The sequence below is a fragment of the Aspergillus melleus genome (genome assembly GCF_016097325.1).
Source record: "Aspergillus melleus strain CBS 546.65 chromosome Unknown contig1, whole genome shotgun sequence".
In the NCBI taxonomy this organism is placed as follows: Eukaryota; Fungi; Ascomycota; class Eurotiomycetes; order Eurotiales; family Aspergillaceae; genus Aspergillus; species Aspergillus melleus.
In genome coordinates, this window is record NW_025763370.1 from 4,599,920 (window position 1) to 4,618,402 (window position 18,483).

Genomic DNA, 18,483 nt, shown 5'->3' on the forward strand with positions numbered 1-18,483 from the left:
TCGGCACTTTTTTGGGGCATTGTTATCTGATTTGCATTGAAGGAGTTCACTGGCTACTTCGCAGAAAAATGACGGATAGTCATCTTTCTGGTGTTTTTTTCCATTTCACCACCTCACCAACCTCCCTACATACTCTTTGTTCACTTTAGATACCTCTCTCTCGCCATAACCGAATGCTGTATATAAATATCTCCGGCGTTCTATCAGACAGAAAGTCGTGACGTTAGTTCCATCTACATACCTGTAATATAAATAGACATAGATAATATACTCATCTTCATATTAGCATTTACTGTTGACATATCAGATACTGCAAGGACTTGACCATCAGCCCGCGGAGCTTTTTGGTCTAGTTGGGAGACGGTTGTCAGAGTCCCTCCCTACATAGTATGTACATTGACTGAATGGCCTAGCCTGTTGGCCATTCATTGAGTCTTTTTGGCATGTAGCGCGTTGGTAACGTCAACGGATCAGGTGCGTAACAACAATCCAATAGATACCTGGAATTTCTAAATTTACAGTACCAAAAGAGAAGGGCTCACTGAGAATGGATAGAGAAACATATCAAATTCTTGTAACAGAATCATACCTTATCCACCCACCCAGCCAAAATACACATCTATATTTGATATCAAATGACATGCACCCAAGTGATTTGGAAGGAAAACAAAAAGCCAAAGGAATCCCCCCAAACACAAATGCACCAACCGAAAATTTTTCTGAAAAGAAACTCCGGTTTCTCCGCCATCTGTATCCTCTGTATGTACCCAGTACCCAGTACCCACGATAGTAAAGCCCAAAGACCCATCCGCCAGTGTTGGAAAAGGAAAAGGACGCCTTAAAAGGTGATAAAGGGTGAAAGAAATCAGAGTCAAGATAGATAAAAACACATAAGAGTAGAGAAGGAGTTAAAAAAAAGAGTAATAAAAAGGGTAATAAAAAGGGTAAATGTATCGAACTTTGCCCAAAGGTATAAGGCATGGAAAACACATCGCGGAATCAAAAGGCAATAAAACAGAGGCAAACACGATACAGATAAGATAGAATGGAATATGAGGGAAGGAATAACAAGTATGTGATGTGAATGGGCATGGGGATAAATGAGAAAATTACTGGTCCCACGACTCATCGTCATTCGAAGCAGGGAAGAATGACCGGATGAATTCGCCGCTGATGGGATCGTACGGGAAGTAGATGTCCGATCCGGAGGACAGATATGCGCTCGAAGGCGGCATGGCAACTCTTGGATCCACGGTCGAAGGTGGTTGATTCTGAGGGTATCCCACTGGTGCTTGGAATGGCACGGAAATCATTGGCTGCTCGCCCGAGGCAGAAGCATTTACATTCTGCGGGGGAGGCATGGTAGCCTGGCTCATGTCGGCTTTCTCGTTATTAGCGGATTCCCGGTAGGATTTGAGTTCGTCGTCGGACGAAGGCATATCCGTCAGATCGTAGTTCATGCCTATGGCGATCCGTCGTAGGTTGCCGTTGCAGAGTTCCCAAGCACGTCGCGAGGGTAGACTGAACTGCGCCATAGCGAAAAGCCATCTGACACCCTTCTTTGATGCGAGCAAAATCCTTTCCTCATCTCCCGGCGCATGGATGCAGCCAAAGGAAAGCTCGAGAAGAAGGACCGTTACTGCCTGCATGAGATAGTGCAAAATGCACCACCAGGGACAGATCTTATAGAGTCGAAGAGCGTCGGGTGTGTCTGGTATCAAACCAAGCATCATATGAGCTGACTCTAGGGTGACAATCGCCATATCGTGACTGAAAGTCGACTTTTCGTGGGGTGCCTGCTGCCGTGCGTCGCGGCGGCACAGACACGGACGGCCTAGGGTGATCCGTGCACTGTAGAAATGGAACGCTAAAAAGAGTTTCCCACGGAGTACGCCTAGATCCTCGTCGTCCTTCTGCGCGAAACGCGTGAAATCGAACGCTTCGGGCAGATTCGATTGCCAAAGGTCGACCCGGGATCGAAGCTCACGCATGCGGTTCTCGATGTGGCTCCAGGGCACCATGGTGGAATCCAGGGAGTAGACTCTGTTGACGATTTCTTGAACAATGACCGCGAGGTCAACGTAGAAGAGAAATATCAGGGCCCTACTAGGTGGCTGGCTTCTGAGCCAAGTGAGATCCCTAACCTTGTCGGTGTGTCGAGCGTCTCTTCCTCCAAGCGGATTGAGCGGCACTTGTCGTACACAGGAGCTTGCCAGAGCCGCATCCACATATTCCTGTCGCAAGGTAAGATCACCAAGAAGTTTTGCCGCCGACGGGTCCCGTAATTCATTCTCCTCGAACGGTAGGGGTAGGGGCGTTGTACAAATCCCATCAGAAATGCACGAGGCCCGACCGGTCATAATTCCAAGCATGTGTTCAAAGGTGTAGAGACACCACCAAACCTTGTAGCGCGCCTCTTTGGATATGGCCGCTGTGCCTTGGCTCGTGTTCTTCATGTTAAGGCCAAGAGAGATGGACGAACGAACGGCCAACGCTGCAATTCTCCAAGCTCTATGAAACCGTTAACTGGGAGTAACTGGGGAGTTTTAGGCTAGGATGGGGGAGGGCGGAAGGGAGACAACCAAATGGAACGGTATGAACTTGAAGAGGATTAAACAGGGGGAATCTTACCTATTGATCTGATCCGTTGCCAGCAGGTAAAAAGCGACCAGGCCTTCGACCTGAACTTGTTGTAGATCAGGGTGACTAAAGAGGGTATTCCCATCCATACTTAGAATGCGAGCCCGAGTCAAATACACTAGATGGTCCTTTTCTTGGCCACGCCACGGGGCCTGCGTAAGATGGGCGTGTTTTGAAGCAATGGCAAAGATCATGTTCAGAATAGCCAGCCATTTGTCTCCAGGTCGGGCGGCACTATCATAAAAAATGTTGTATTGGGTGCGGAAGAGCGAACGGCTGATGATAGGAAAAAACGGATGGATGGTGTCCAGGTAGTCCTCGAATAGTTTGTCGGCCAACGGTCGTGGCGGCATCCAGTAAGCCTGCACGGGACCTGGGATAGAGACGTCCATATCGTCTAGGTGATAGTTCATTGCATGCAAGGCGAATTCGCCGTCATTATCAGCTTCAAACACCCCTGGTTGCCGGCGGGATCGCTGCTCGGCCTCCTTTCGTAGTCGCTGCATCCAGGTGATCTCGGAATTCTTCCCCATATAGCCGGTTGCCCTGGAACTAGGCGTTCGATTCAAGTCTTCCTCCACGCGGTCGATTGCCTCCAACGACCCAATCGATGACATGCTGCTCACATCGTCTAGCTCTTGGTCTTCATCCTGGGGGGTGAGCGAATTGCTTTGAGAGCTAGATGTACTATCGCCTCTCGCCGACCACTAGACACATGTCAGCAAGCGACTCGGCGAGGAATCATTGACCCCGATGCACTGTAGTCATTAACACAAGCAGAGAAACCCACCTTATCCAGTGTGTTACGGATTCGCTCCGCAGTCCGGCCATCGACAATATTCCCAATTTCTTTCAGTAAATTCTCATATTCTTGCGTTTTTATCTCAAGCTTATCCAACTGCCTGTGCGGTCCGTCAGCCAACGCTCGGTTGAAATATATTGAGCAAAGCGATAGCACTAACCCCTTCGTACGTTCCCTCCAAGATACCGGGTATTTGCATTCGACCCTCAACTCCCTGCACTGCCGGCAAACCGGGGTGTCGCCACTGCACTTTGTCTTCCGCTGCCTACATGTCTCACACGCCAAAGGCACACGACGAGGATATCGAGGATTGGTTGATGAGGTTCGCTGTCGAGGAATGGCGACTTTGGCGTTAGAGATGAGTTGTTTTCTACCCATATGGCTGCTACGGGAAGCCAGTTGCAGCTTCTGCGGGGCCTGCGACGAGGTGCCCGGAAGGGACGGGGGATTCGACGTCGACACAACTTCATTGCTATCGTCTGCACGAGGACGGATGGCCATCTCGCCTTGAACATGGCCGTCCAGAGGCTGGGGGAGGTTCGAAGGTACCTCCATGTTTATTTGGGGGTGATTCGGGAGGGTCGCCACAGAAGGGGGGGGTAAGATGTAGTGGGGTATCGCGGAAGTTCTGATATCAGTCGGAAACAGCGGAATGCTATCGAATATCAATGTTCGCACGAAAGTTGGTTTTCAAGACCGAGTTCTATTGCCGAAATCCTCAAGGTCTCCGGAAATTTTGTCAGTCCTCCTGCGACCACCGATCTTTCCTAGGGAAATCTCCGTTGACGGAATGCGAAATCAGTTGGCTAGATGCGATAATCAACGGGGTGTTCATTTCATTTCATATTCATTCAGAGAATGAATCGTCATCATGCGCGAGGGGCTGCCATTCATACTCGCAGATACGGAGGATAAATAGGGCGCAACATGGATGTCGGGGATGCTGGGCAGGACCGAGAAGCGAAGGAAGAGAAGGACCGAAGCAGGGCGAAGAGCAGAAAAGCGGGCGGAAGCACCGGAGGGCCAATCAGGGCAGGAAGTCGGCACTTGCAGGCAGCGAAACGGTTCCAACTGGAGATCGAATTCGCTTCCAGTCTTTTCCCTCTGTTCTCCTCGGTCCCTGGTTCAGCCTTAAAACGCTTTGAATCATCCCTTGCCACGCGTCGGTCTACCTCCATCTAGCCTCCGCTCTTGGACTCCAACTAACGTGGTCCGGTAAATGATGTCATGGCACAATGAACAGTAAATAATAGGTTCAAATAATCAGAGCCTCATGCGCTAAACATACATACACAGGCGTCAAGACATCAAATCAATCTTCTTTTTTCCCCTCGGGGTTTTTCCTTTCCCTTCTGTCGAACCCACTCGACAGCCATTTTTCCTTGTTTTTTTGTCCCGCCTGCCAGACTCTGCCTGGAAAAGACATTGATAGGATATTTTGAAACATAGGAAAACATAACAAAAAAAAAAAATAAAAATAAAAAGCAAAACAGGTGATATCCGAGCCATCCAGGGGATATTTCAACGTGAGCAAGAAACGAAAAAAGGAAGATAGTATATTTACATGGTAGAACTCAGCTTGGTCTCGCAACCGAACGGAGCGAGGAAAATGAACCCAAAGCAGCCATTAGATAGATCGCACTGTACATGATTAAAGAGTAAGATGTGAGGAGGTAGAGAGACACAAGAGTACAAGCCACGTTTAGAGCACGCAGCATTCAGGGAGAAACGTAGAGGATGAGTGGAGAGAGTTCAGAACCCCAAGCAGCCATGACTTGCGACCGGTATGCCGAGACCACGGATGGAAGTTCTCGAAACGAGATATTCAAGTCGACCGAGCAGCGCTCAAATTTCGCCAAACATTTCGTCCAGCTCATGAACTCCGACCGTCTCGGGACTCTGAAGTTCCTTCCACGAATCGTCGAAGGTCATCTCGATGTCTGCTTTCATCATGTCCCGGGCTCCAAGTGACACCTTGCTGTCCTGCTCAGCCAGATCCGACATCTTCATGTCGAGGTCGGGCAGTTCGCTGTTCAGCATGTCGATGGATCGCTTTAGCGTAGAGACAGGTGCCACGTCGAGGTCCTCGGGAAGGCTTATTTGAGGGGCGTTGCCGACGCCACCGGCGCGCACCTCGGAATCCAAACCATCGTCGGATACCACACTCGTGCCAGACGAGATGGATGAGGCGACGGATGTAAGCGAAGGGGACGGGGACGTTCCGAAGAGGGCAACCACAGCGGCCTCGTCGGAGTCTTGCTGCTGTAATTGTTCCCGGAGCGAATGTTGTTCCTGGATGCCTCCGTGGGAGAAATAGTCGGCCTCAGGGCTGTCCGACATCCGGTCCCCGCTGATGGAGGAGAGCGGGCCGTCGTCCATGGGAGTCCCCACGATGCTCATGCTTTCATCGTCCAGCCCGTTCAGGCCCTCGGTCAATGCAGAGAACCCTCCCTTGGAAGTCTCGTTCCGGCCAGCTCTCTGCTCCGAAGCCCGTTCGCGAACAGCGCTAGCAGTCAACGTGAACTCTTTCTCGTCACCCTCGAGTGGCGGCGAAGCGGCACGGTTCGAGTGCAACAAGCGCGCTTGGTGAGAATGGTCGGGAAATTCGGGGCTATGTCTTGAGGAGCTGGTAGAATCGGCGCGACCGTCCAGATCTATGTTCTCTGTTTCAAAGTCTGGGGAAGACAGGTCGACTTCAGGGCTGGGGCTCATGCGCGATCGCTCCCGGGCCAACGCGTCTTCCTCGTCCAGATCCGCACTGGTCACGCTGGGCGTGGTCTGTTTCCCTTCGAGGCCGGGGACGACGATATCGTCCGAGTTCTCGGGAAGCGGCTGACGAGGTAGCGTCGTCAGGTAATAGTACACCTTCCGAGGGTGGATCGGAATGAGTTCTTTGGCGATCGGGCAGGGCGCCAGGGCCGTCCATGGGCGCTTCATATACGTGCTTAGCCGCGACGACAACAGAGCAGCAGGGTTTGCGGAGCTATGGACGGTGAATGTTAGCAATTAATAATCAAAGAGCAGAGAATCGGGAATTCCAACATACTTTGCGACATTGTCATTTAGAGCGACGAGAACAGCAGCGAGCTCCTTGACCAGGTGCGGACGGTTGCCCGTTTTCTCCAGTTGTTCGATAACGGCGACCACGATATCATCACTGATCCCCTCCGTATCGACCTTGGGCGCGACGCTGCCGTCGAGGGGCGACGGGGGTGGCGTCTGCTCTAGGGTACCGCGTCGAGCGGACGAGCGCGCACCAGCCAACTGATGCTTGAGCGTGGTCGAGGTCGAGCTGGAGGCCGAGGAAGGCTCTGGCGACAGAGAACTCGAGTCGTGCGATCTCTTTACCTTTTTGGAGGGATGCAGCTGGTCGTCAGTCGCGTGTGGCGGTTTTGAGGCAGACGGCGAACGGCGGGATGAATTAGGCAGGTGAATACCCAGCGACGGAAGCGACAACGACTTGCGACGAGTATTATAAGGCATGACGAGATAAGGGGGAAAGAAGCGACGTGTGATAGAAAGTAGGGGGGATGGAAATCAAGAAAGTGATGGAAATGGCAGGTGAAGCAAGTAGAATACAGGCGGGAATAATAGGAGTAACGTTCTAGGTAGTACGGTAATAATAGTAGTAGGGAATCAATAGCAGGCAACCTAACCAAACAACCAGGCAGAAGCAATGGTGCGAACAACACAAACAAGATAATAATATCACACAGGAATAAGAATAGAAAAAGAGAACAGGGAGAATACAGGTAAATAAAAAGAATAGTAGTAAGAATAATAATAAGACAGGAGGGGATGAGATGAGGAAGGGAGAGAGAAAAGAGAGTGATGATGGATGGATGGATGGGGGGGGAGGCGAGAGGCGAAGGGAGGGAAGCAAGAGAGAAGGAGGGATTAGGAGGGCAATGATGCTCAGATGCCGGAAGGACGAGGAACGGGGGGTAATCAAAGCAGAGTTCGTTGGCCAGTCCGAATGGAGCACAATCGTCAAAACCCAGGGAAGGAGGAAACGGTGATCAGAAAAGAATAGTAATGATAATTATGAGAAGCGTAATAATTGAATAACAAGAAGAGGAACAGAAGGGAAAAAGAATGGGCCTGAGGAATCGTCGTTTGCTGTGGATTTTTTTTTTTTTTCTGAAAAGAAATGAAGTGAATCTCTTTTTTTTTTGGGTCTGGAGCGGGTGCTTTACGGTGGCAATGATTGGTCTTTACTGACGACTGGGGCGTTTCCTCTTTTTTTTTTCTCCTTTCCTGCCCTTCTTTTTCCGGGATTCCAGAGGGAGGGAAGGAGCGAAGGGGAAGGGAAAAGAAATCATTATTATTTTTTTAATTTGGTTTCATTCTCAGTCTCACTAGTCACTACTCCTTTGAATTTCCTGATCTACGCGCAATGTCCCCTCTAGTTGTTGGGGAATTCCTACCCCTCCTCGCTACACCGCTTTTATTCCCCAGATGCATCTCATCGCGACTCTACGGAGTACACAGCGGTCATAGTCTGTACGAAGGCGCTGGCATTAACTTCAGCTGCCCGTCTGCATGATGCATCCAAAGGGGCAAAAAGTACGGTGGAGCGGAGCCATGTGTCTATGACGACCAGTCGGGAATAGTCCGGGTTGTGATTGGTAGCAGGGCAAGATCCTGAGGTTCTGCATGCGCTCCGATGGATGGATGGATGAGATGGAGACATGGAGTACGCGCCGTGGGACCGGCCTCTGCTTGGTATGGCAAGCAAAGAGACGCTAGGACCGACCAGGCCCGACAGGCCACCTCCCTCCTGCAGGCGGTGATGGTTGCTGCGTCGAAACTCTCGTTGTTTATGGTCGGATAGAAACAAACAAACCCGGAGCAGGTAAGTATACAATCTATTTCACTTTAGCACCGCACTACCCTGCTTGTCGGTGCTCTGACCTTCACCCTAATTAGATTGATTTTCAAGCGCTTTGCTCACCGACTGATTATTGTGTCTACACCGTATGGTCACTACTCCGGAGTATGGTGTAAGTCTAAGCTCTACTCCGTAGTAGCAGGACGGGGATGTTGACTGCCGGAGGACTGGTTTCTATCGGTTACTTGCAAAAACCACGCAACCAAATCAAACCAAAACAACCTAAAATAAGCTCCAACTCAGGCGATCTGGTAAGTTGATGCGTTACCTGAACTGCGTCAAACTCAGGAAGGCTGTATCCAATTCGGGAAAGTACATCTACAGCGGGCTGGAATCCAATCCATGGGACCTGTAAACCAAGCGTGTTGACTGTTGACATGTTGATTTCCTCGGCGTCGGTCGGCTCTACGGAGGACACATACACCGTACAACTACGGAGTCCACGCACTCGTATCTATCGAACATGCCTACCAGCAGTCCAGGGTCCCGAGGCAAGAATCCGGGAGCCAACAGCAACGGGCAAGAACCAACCCAAACAAACCAAACGGAAGAGTAAGAAAGAAAAAAAAAAAATCTCAATCCAAGACCCACGCTAGCGCAGCACTATGCAACACTTATGCACCATCCCAGAGGAGAAATGGAACCAAACACAAAACGAGGCCAATGGACAGCGAGGGCGACACCCCACCGGCGAAAAGACGGTTCCAGGGAAAATCCTTCCTAGCGTCGCCGTTTGACCAGTGCCGGCCAATAACGGGCCTGTCAGTGGGGAAAATGCCGAGTCGTCTAGAAGATTGGAAAAGAATCCAATCGGATGGACCAGAGGAGACGCTAGCCTTAGTCCCTCCACTAACTGGAGACCTGGAAAAATAAAAAATGGACAAAGGGAAATCCAGAAGGGCAACTCGCCACTTTCTCTCCCGCCTGGGAAGGGAATGGGATGCCACGGCACGGCTTGCGATTGTCGCGTCGAGAATACGGAGCAGCTTGACGGATCTTCGGCTGGATAAGTGGGACACACCAGAAGCACTTCCAGCGCGATCATCTGTTATGTTCAGGGCGCTTCACGGAGAATGAGTCTCTCCCCCATCATCTTTCCTGCAGGCTGGATGTGATGTATCACCCAGACCGCAAGGGATCAACTTTAACGGGTTCAAACACGATGGGAATTCCCAACGCGCGTGGAATCATTCCAATCAATAAAATCAATCACTATCCCTATCTGGCGTTGCCTGGACACTACACATAACGGTGTACTCCGTACTCCCTCCACATTATTGCACGGTCGTTTGACGTTGGAGGTCAACATTTGTGTTTGCTGGCCAAGGCTGATAGACCAACCTTCGTGTTCGTCAAGTATCACGGAGCACATACGCACATGTACGGAATACCTACCTACTCAGTGCACTGAACACACACGGCTGGAGACGCTGTACGTGTAAACATCCCCACCACCGGGAGATATAGCACATGCATGTAGTACACGTACTTATGATCATGTCCATAGTTTTTAATCTATCAAGTTCGCGCAAACCTTGCCAACCTCCCTGGAACAAGGATCTAGGCTGGGGGTAGTGTCATAATTATGATTCAAAGTGTATATGTACTGTGTAAGTCGATGGGGGCGGAAGATGGACATGTCATGGATAAGTAAATCGCTCCATCGATCCGCGAATAACCACCTACCTGGCTGTACAACAATATCAACACTCGCAGCCTCCGGAGAATTTCCCCAAAATAGAATCGCGATGACGATAAAGCCAGGTCAGTGTAACGATAAGACTCAGAACGGGACAGAAGCGATGACGATGCGATGAAGAATTAATTAATCCTCCTCCCCTCCCCGTAAGCAACAATAAACTACAGTAACTATCCAATATACTTCAATAATCTGTACTCCATCCCGCAATAAACGCAGGAATCAACCGGACCACATCACCGGACCCCCATGCTGCAAGTTCGTTGGCAATCGTCTACTCATATATCTCCGACTTCGATATATTGTATGTATTGTCTACATATACATATACATATACATTCCTGTAGGAAATCGATGAATCTCTCTTCTTTGCGGGTCCAGACCAAGGCACAGGCACAGGCACAGTACAGTACAGTACATACATCGACAATAATATATATCCTGCATACATGGACCGGCCGCTCTTGCATAACATCGCGAAAAGGTACATGGTACATCGCTGCTGGAAATACTACCCCGCATATCCTCCGTACACCACGCCATCCTGACCTCATCTTCTTCGGAATTGCTGCCCGTAGGATTCAGATCTACACCGACCAGATGGGTCTATTCCCGGTGATGTTGCCTGCTTCGAGAACTCCGGAATACTCAGTACCTTGGCGGGACTGATGAGGGACACGCGACGTCATGTCGCAGGAGAGGGGAATCGATGTAGATAATTGTATTTTACTGTTTACTCTGTACGGGGATGTTATTCTTAAGCTTCTTAAGCATGCATAATTCTATTCTATTTGAGCTATGGTACAATAGGCAAGCCGTTGACGATGAATATACAGTGTGACCAAAAAAAAGATAGTATACACCCCTCGCATCCTCTATGAGGTCGATGCCGGCCTAAGCACGTATTTCCACGTAGTCCCAAAATGCCACCGCTGCTCCTCAACTATCTCCAATCCACTCTCACGGACAATCTGGCCTATATCCCGGTTCCACCAACATCCATGTCGGTCCGCGTGGGCAGGAGCCAGGTTATCCAAGACCCGATTGAGCCAGTCATAGTGCGACCGACCGTGTTCCAAAAGCAAGATCTCCCCCCTCTGCGGCTCGACGATGGTGCCTAAATGTCGCAGCGTGCCTACAGGGTCCGGCATCGAACATAACCCCATCGTCTGTACGACGGTGTCGTAATACGCAGGAGCCTTCCCCTGGATCGAAGGCCGCGCGACGTCGGCCGCGTCCTGCGCGCGGAACACAACGTTCTGGAAGGTCGGGTGGAGTTTGGCGAATTTCCGCCGTGCGATTTCCACCATCTGCGGACTGAGATCGATGAACGTCACGGAGCGACATCCTCGCAGCCCGACGCGATCTTTCTCGTCGAGACCCCGTCGCTCGCCCAGCTGGTAGTACTCGAGATTCCGACCCGTGCCGCAACTGACCTCTAACACGTCTCCGCGCGCGCGCTGCACTAGGCCCTTTCGCTTGCTTCCCATGCGCATGAGCTTCTCAGACATTTCAACGTCCGCGTCGAATGTCCCGGCCGTGTGGTTGTAGCGATCCGATACGTCCTTGGGGACGTCGAGGGTCTGCGCCTGAGCCACCTCTCGTCTGTAGGACGCGAATAAATAGCCACAGTAAGCACTTATGCCGAGGACGCTGACACCTAGGGTGGTCATGACCCGGGGCGACATTCGGGCCTCATCGTCTGGCTTGAGATTGGACAGATGGGGATTGGCTCGTTTCGGCAGCGATGGTGCTACCGGGGTCTTTTTGCTGCTAACATGTTAGACAAGGGTATACTAAGAGGCTTTCTTTCGCAGCGGTGGAATTGTCATGTTGAATAGAAAGACTGCCGCTAATACGGTGTGCCCTGAGAAGACATGCATACTGACCCTGGCCCTTCGACGGGGATCTTTCCGCCTGTCCTTGGAGCACTGGTGACAGGCACCTTGGCCTTTTTCAACGCGGCGCGTCCTGCTCGGGGTGCGCTCATGGTTGACGAGGGAATCGAGAAAAACGTAATATCATAAGATTCCGCAAGTCATGGAATTGAACATGAATCGGGATGGGAAGCTGGGCCGACGAATTCATTAGTCCTATCAAATAATCAAAGATAAACGGGGCCGAGGATCGGACGGCCAAGAAATGGAAGGCGCGCAATCGGGTCGTTTCCGGGGAAAAAGTCACGGGTCTTTGGGTATCAGCCCATCTGGGGGAAGTTTCCCCTCTTTCTTTCTCTTTCTCCCTTTCTATTCATCCTTGTGTGCTCTTCTACTCTCTTTATATCTTGATTCCGGCCCAATTGGTCGATAGTTATCGATTTCCCGAGCCGACAGCTCTCGTTACCCCCCACAATGGCTCTCCCACCCAAGATATTGATTGTCGGTGGAGGAGTCTTCGGATGTGAGTGACCGATCCTCCTGAAGACAAGACCAGCGATGGCCAAAGATGGAACCTCGTGGGTCTTTCTTTTCGCCCGGCTCTTATCCTCGAACTCATTCGCCGATCATCTATCTACATCAGGCTCTAATTGACAATCGTTCGCACCCCTTCAGTGTCCACGGCCCTCGCCCTGTCCCGCCGACACCCCAACAGCCAAGTCACCCTGCTCGAAGCGTCCCCTATAATCCCCAACCCGGAAGGATCCTCGGTTGACAGCTCGCGCATCGTGCGCGCCGACTATTCGAACCCAACATACATGAGACTAGCCGCCACCGCCATCGAAAGCTGGCGCAACACGGAATGGGGTCACGAGGGCCGCTATACCCAGAATGGCCTGCTGCTGGTCTACCCGGATGGCAATGCGCAGGGAAAGGAGTACACGATCAAGAGCTACCACAATGTCAAAGAGCTAGAAGGGAACCTGGTTGAGTTTCTGCCCGCGAAGAAGGACGTTCTGCGGGCCGCGCCGGCCTACGGCGAGTCGCTCAACGTCGCGGGAGGGTACGTGAATTGGGGTTCGGGCTGGTCCGACGCCGAGGCGTCGGTGCGGTACGCAAAGAAGAAACTGGACGAGGCAGGCAAGGTCAAGTTCCAGACGGGGAATGTTCAGAGTCTGCAGTACGCCGACCAGACGGCACCGAACAAAGTGACCGGCGTGACCCTGGCCGACGGGACCTCGATAACGGCGGATCTGGTGATTCTGGCGACCGGTGCCTGGACATCGAAACTGGTCGACCTCCGCGGCCGCGCCGTGGCCACCGGACAGGCAATCGCATACATGCGCATCTCCGACGAAGAACAGAAGCTGCTCGAGAACATGCCCACCATCCTCAACTTCAGCACGGGCATCTTCATCATCCCGCCCCGGAACAACCTGCTCAAGATCGCTCGCCATGCCTACGGCTACCAGAACCCGACATCCGTGCCCGTCCCAGGAAGCCAGGGAACCGCCACTATGGACGTGAGCCTGCCCGAGAGCGGCGTCCCGGTTCCGCGCGAAGGCCAAGACGCCTTCCGCTTTGCACTGAAGCAACTCCTTCCGACCTTCGGAGACCGACCTTTCACCAGCACCCGAGTATGCTGGTACACTGATACGTAAGTGATCCAGACCAAAATCCACCTATATACAATCCGCTAATGACCCCCCTCGAAACAAAAACAGCCCCAACGGCGACTTCATCGTAACCTACCACCCTCACCAAACCGGCCTCTTCCTCGCCACCGGCGGCAGCGGCCACGCATACAAATTCTTCCCCGTGATCGGCGACAAGGTCGTCGACGCCCTCGAAGGCCGTCTGGACCCGGAACTGCAGAACCTCTGGGCCTGGCCGGAAGCCGTCGACCCGCGAGTCCTGCAGGGCGCCGAGGACGGAAGTCGATCCGGAGCGAAGGGACTGCTGCTACGCGAGGAGCTGGCCAAGACGCAGAAGGAAAAGCGGGCGAGCGCGTTATAGTTAGTTAGATGTAGGGTGTATAGAGCGTGCATATAAAATTGTAGATAGATCGGTAGATGGATAGATAGATAACTAGCTGGCTGAAACCTGTCTGTATATATATACAAGATACAACAACATCATGGATCCGATAAACAAACAGAACCAGTAAGGGATATCCATCCTAATCTGTAGATCACCCGCTCTCTGCAGGCCAGTTTAGAATTGGAGAACACAGGTAGATAACTAGGTTCAAGCAAGGAACAACCTGGACGGGACGGAGCGAAGCAGACAAAAAAAAAAAGACCGCTAGGACCGTCCCGGTGCGTGCCTGCATATTAAGGCAGCTTAAGCTTCTGTTCCCGAACCTATCGAGACATGTGATTTGTGAGCCATCTCCAGCGATTGTCAGTTTACCAGGGACGCGAGAACGTTTACGGCTCTACTCCGTACCATCTACAAGAAGACTCAAGACTGTCTGCATATCTCGTTCCATTTTCTGTTAGACAACCAGCAACAAGGAATTGCAAATAAAAACAGACGGTCCGTGGGAATCAAAAGAAAAAAAAAAGGAAAAACTCGGAACCACGATCCTCAATCTCGTTTGCGAGTCCGATCTCTAAAAAAACACAGCTGAAGTAAATTTTTTTCCCTTCTGATCCATCCATCATCCCCAAACCTGACGAACAGGCGAATAAATAAAAAGCAGAATCAAAAAAAGTAATTAGAAGGAGGCAACCATCGACCAGCGCACAGTACCGCCCCCTTTGAAACTGCGGGTGTGCGACTATCTAATTGTAGACACTTTAGAAGTTTGTTGAAACAGAAGATAAAGAAAAAGGTAAGCAATCCGAATCGCTAAAAACGCCGTACAAATGCTAGCATCAAAAATCGTCATGTGTAGGGGGCGAAAGTTCGAGAATTCAGGCAGGCGACAACAAGTTGAAGCGTCTTGCCTTGCTGGTAATACAAGCCAGGCGAGGTGATTAAAAAGGCAACAAGAAAAGACGGAAGATGTTAATACAAGTGAGAAGAGGTGAAATGTTGATAGGATGACCTCCCCATTATCAGCCGCTTAGGTTTTAAACCTTACGGAAATCTGATATAGGCAGTTAGCAGCTACTCCGAGCACGATCTCACAACGATGAATACTATACCTGAAAGCACAGGGTAGATCAGTTCGAACGCCTGGTAGATCTCTTCACGGACCTTGGCACCGGTCAAGACAATCTTGCCGCTGACGAAGATCAAGAGCACAATCTTGGGCTTCATCATACGGTAGATCAGACCGGGGAACAACTCAGGTTCATAAGAACTGAAGTTATGATGGCGACTAGCCAAGCCTTCCAGGCGAATGGGAAACTTGATGTCGCAGGAGCCGACGATGTTCTGGATTTTGAAATCCGTAAACTTGGCGTTGAAACCAAGCTTCTGGATGATACGGGCGTATTTCCTGGAAGCCAGCTTGGAATCATCTTCCGACTTGGCACCAGTCACAACCATCTTGCCCGAGGCGAAGATAAGAGCGGTCGTCTTCGGTTCCCGAATACGCATGATCACGGCCGCGAAACGCTATGAAAAAGAAAAGAAACCAGTTCAGCCACACTGTACCCTGATAGAGCATGCTCAGGGAGGTGTGGAAGATAATACCTTAGGGTTGTACTCCGCATTTCTTGCGTGGAGCGCAATGGTCTTCAGATCCAAACGACAGTCAAGGTTGACGGTAGCGACAATGTTTCTTTGAAAGAAGAGAGACATGTTCAGTATTCTGGTAAACCAGAGAGACAGCAAGAGTATACTCACTGCAGCGTTGGTACAATGCCACTCCCCGGAGCATTAGCAGCCGGAGTCGCAGCCGGAGTCGCGGGCGTCACCCCGTTGCCGTTGATGGCATTTGCTCCAGGCTGCTGGCCGTTCACGTTCCCGTTCGCACCCTGAGCACCCATCGCCATGTTTCCATCTTTATCGGAAGGCGGAGTCAGATCGCCGGCACCACCGGGAAAGGAGAGAGAGGCAGGAGAAGTGAAGGCCCGGGCCTGCTGCGCGTTCGAGGGATGGGTTGTGAGAGAATCCATCGTGACGTGAGTCAGAAATACTCGAGCTGTAGACCAGCCAAGACTGAATAGATAAGAGAAAGCTCTGATAGAGGGCAGTCTGTGTATCAAGGACAGAGAGATTAGTCAAAGCCAGCAGACACACGAGGTCGCAACGAGGCGAACATCAAGCGGTGTGGAGTGATGAGATAGTGGAGCAGCGTAGTGATGACAGTGATGACAGTGATGGGCAGAGTTTTCCTCATGAAGTGCAAGTTGCCAACAGCAACTGCGATAGATGATAAACTCGACCCGGCGGTGTAGATAGGCAGAAAACCAATCTTCAGACCGCCTTTTGCAAAAATTTTCCTCGGGGATATCCAGGAGAAAGATGACAACATACCCTTTGTGGGAGATGGACAAGTCAATGTCTCCCCTACAGCAAAGCTGCCTTTTCTGTTCAACGACGGGAGGAGTGTCCCGTAGAGAGATGAAGCAGAACCGAACACAAGGTCAGGTTGGGCAAGGTTCTGAACAAGACAGCGAAGGTGAACAGGACCAGGGACCAGAAAAATCACAGTGAAGTGTTTTTCTGGGAGTGATTTAACTCAAAAGGGCAACGGAAGATCACAGCTATGGACAAAGTGCAAAGGACAGGCGCAAGTTGAAGAGGGAGTGAAGACAAATGGATGCGCTGGAGAATTTTTTTTTGGCAAAACAATCAAACTTTTTTTGGTGCTTTTCCTTTTTGGAAAATAGGGTAGTCTATCTGCTTTGGGGACTTGAGAGTCAAGAGAGAGCGGCGAAGATGCAGTTGCAAACTTCCAGTTTCAATAGATGAAACGTTGGTAGAGGAGAGGAGAGAGTTGTTCCGCTCCGGCGTTGGTCTTCTTTGGGAGATGGGAGTTGTGCCTAATTTCCTTTTTGATTCTGTCAAGAAACAGAGAGAGGAACCTTTTTTTCTTTGATAATAGATTATTAACAAAAGAAAATAGGTAAGCCAAGCTCTGATATCTGATCGGAACGAGAGAGAGGGGAGGGAGGTATGGGCGGGAAAGAAGACAACTGTATGGCGATTCCGGGCGGTGCCAAGACCAGAACAAAAATTCCAACAAGGTCAGGAAAGTGGGAGGTTGGGCCTTTATATAGGCTGAGTCACAGCGCCCGGGAGTGCTGGCGTCAGGGGGGGCTGGGCCTGGCGGCGGCGGCAAAAGCAGCGATGGGCGGTCGCCTCCATCCATGGGTGGTCCTCCACTAGCGGCTCTTGGGTGGCCAACCCTTCCTGCCCGCCCAAGCAAAGCGCCCTTGAGTCACTCCACCGCGAGCACATTGTCTGGGAGCCCCACCCCCCGCTGAACACGCTCTGTTTGGTTGTTGCCCCCTTGCCTTTTCTCCCGGTCAGCGCCATGGTTGCAGCCACTTGCCCTTTGTCCAGTCCGCGTTGCTCCTGCTACTGATAGGCAGACCCACCCTCGAGTCTATGCATTCCGTCTGCTCCAATCATGCCGTTCCCGGTCGTCGCTCTCGCTGCTTTTAGCGCCCATCCACCGAACAATCAAACAATTTGGCCTTTCGCGCCAATCTATCCTTTGTTTTTTTTTTTTTGTCGTGCCTATTTCCTTTCCTCTTTCAGCCTGTCATCGACGCGTCGGCGAATATCAATCTAATGAATTCTATCATCGCGATGTCAATTTTCTATTTGTTTTCTTTCTTCACCGTTTGCTATCACTCGAGTGATCATCATATCTTATCAACAATCAACATCGGTGTACACCATACTCTCCGACACATCCTACGGATACCCCGTATACAAGTGTACGCAATGAAGATAAAAATAGGTGGTCGTGAAATCTACCAGTCTCCGTCCGTCCGCTACACGTCCAAAACGCGAAAAGCTTGTCGCCGGTTGATGTATCAGAAAAGGAGTCGCGTCGATGATTGGGTCTCAGTAGGCGCTGTCGGCCATGGTGGCGCTCTCGGCTTTTCCCCAGATCTCAGCCAGGGTGTTGATTTGTGATCCACCGGCGTTTTGAATGTTTGAGGATGAGAGATCAAGTACCCTCAGAGTAGTCAACACTCAACATGACAGGTTGACTCTCTAAATACTAAAAATGAGCCGAGGGCGGTGCTTGGAAAGGAGTACGTAATCGACTCCTGATCACGGGCATGTGGTATTTTACATGCCGACGGCGTATGTTTGGTATTCGGTTGGTATCCAGCATACTTTCAGGTTTCCAATCTTACCTGGTAGACACCTTACCTACCAGGCTGCCAGGCTCCCACCGACTCCGGTACCGCCGCCATCCGCTCTGCTTCCGCGGGCCAAACCAGGCCTATCCGCATGGACGGAGTAGTCGTGATGCTTGATGATCTACTCCATCCTCCCAGCACTACGGCACTCCGATGTAATGATATCATGTCGAACATGTGGTTTGCTCATGATTCGGATTCTGACTTTTTAATTGTATCTATTGTTCCTGGAGGTGCGCGCTACCGAGACTACCATAGATCAGCTACCGGGATTGAGAAACCTTGAATAATCTGAG

At 51.0% G+C, this 18,483-nt stretch overlaps 5 protein-coding genes across 5 annotated transcripts; 1 reads left to right on the plus strand and 4 right to left on the minus strand.

Annotated features, from left to right (window-relative positions):
• Window positions 1-1,109: 1,109 nt before the first annotated feature.
• On the minus strand, window positions 1,110-3,997 carry LDX57_001638 (Zn(II)2Cys6 transcription factor; the record flags this gene model as incomplete). The annotated part of the gene is made up of 4 exons (XM_046083287.1): window positions 1,110-2,511; window positions 2,632-3,347; window positions 3,431-3,538; window positions 3,599-3,997. 4 exons carry the CDS (start codon window positions 3,995-3,997, stop codon window positions 1,110-1,112), a joined length of 2,625 nt encoding a protein of 874 aa, XP_045939244.1.
• A 1,290-nt stretch (window positions 3,998-5,287) lies between these two features.
• LDX57_001639 (uncharacterized protein) lies at window positions 5,288-6,925 on the minus strand (the record flags this gene model as incomplete). Its single annotated transcript, XM_046083288.1, has 2 exons — window positions 5,288-6,425; window positions 6,489-6,925. 2 exons carry the CDS (start codon window positions 6,923-6,925, stop codon window positions 5,288-5,290), a joined length of 1,575 nt encoding a protein of 524 aa, XP_045939245.1.
• A 3,982-nt stretch (window positions 6,926-10,907) lies between these two features.
• Window positions 10,908-11,705, minus strand: LDX57_001640 (class I SAM-dependent methyltransferase; the record flags this gene model as incomplete). The annotated part of the gene is made up of 1 exon (XM_046083289.1): window positions 10,908-11,705. One exon carries the CDS (start codon window positions 11,703-11,705, stop codon window positions 10,908-10,910), a length of 798 nt encoding a protein of 265 aa, XP_045939246.1.
• Window positions 11,706-12,383: 678 nt separating this feature from the next.
• LDX57_001641 (NAD(P)/FAD-dependent oxidoreductase) lies at window positions 12,384-13,925 on the plus strand (the record flags this gene model as incomplete). The annotated part of the gene is made up of 3 exons (XM_046083290.1): window positions 12,384-12,432; window positions 12,585-13,566; window positions 13,634-13,925. The coding sequence occupies 3 exons, from the start codon at window positions 12,384-12,386 to the stop codon at window positions 13,923-13,925; spliced, it is 1,323 nt and encodes a 440-aa protein (XP_045939247.1).
• A 1,098-nt stretch (window positions 13,926-15,023) lies between these two features.
• Window positions 15,024-15,979, minus strand: tbp1 (TBP family protein; the record flags this gene model as incomplete). Its single annotated transcript, XM_046083291.1, has 3 exons — window positions 15,024-15,476; window positions 15,555-15,642; window positions 15,708-15,979. 3 exons carry the CDS (start codon window positions 15,977-15,979, stop codon window positions 15,024-15,026), a joined length of 813 nt encoding a protein of 270 aa, XP_045939248.1.
• Window positions 15,980-18,483: the final 2,504 nt, after the last annotated feature.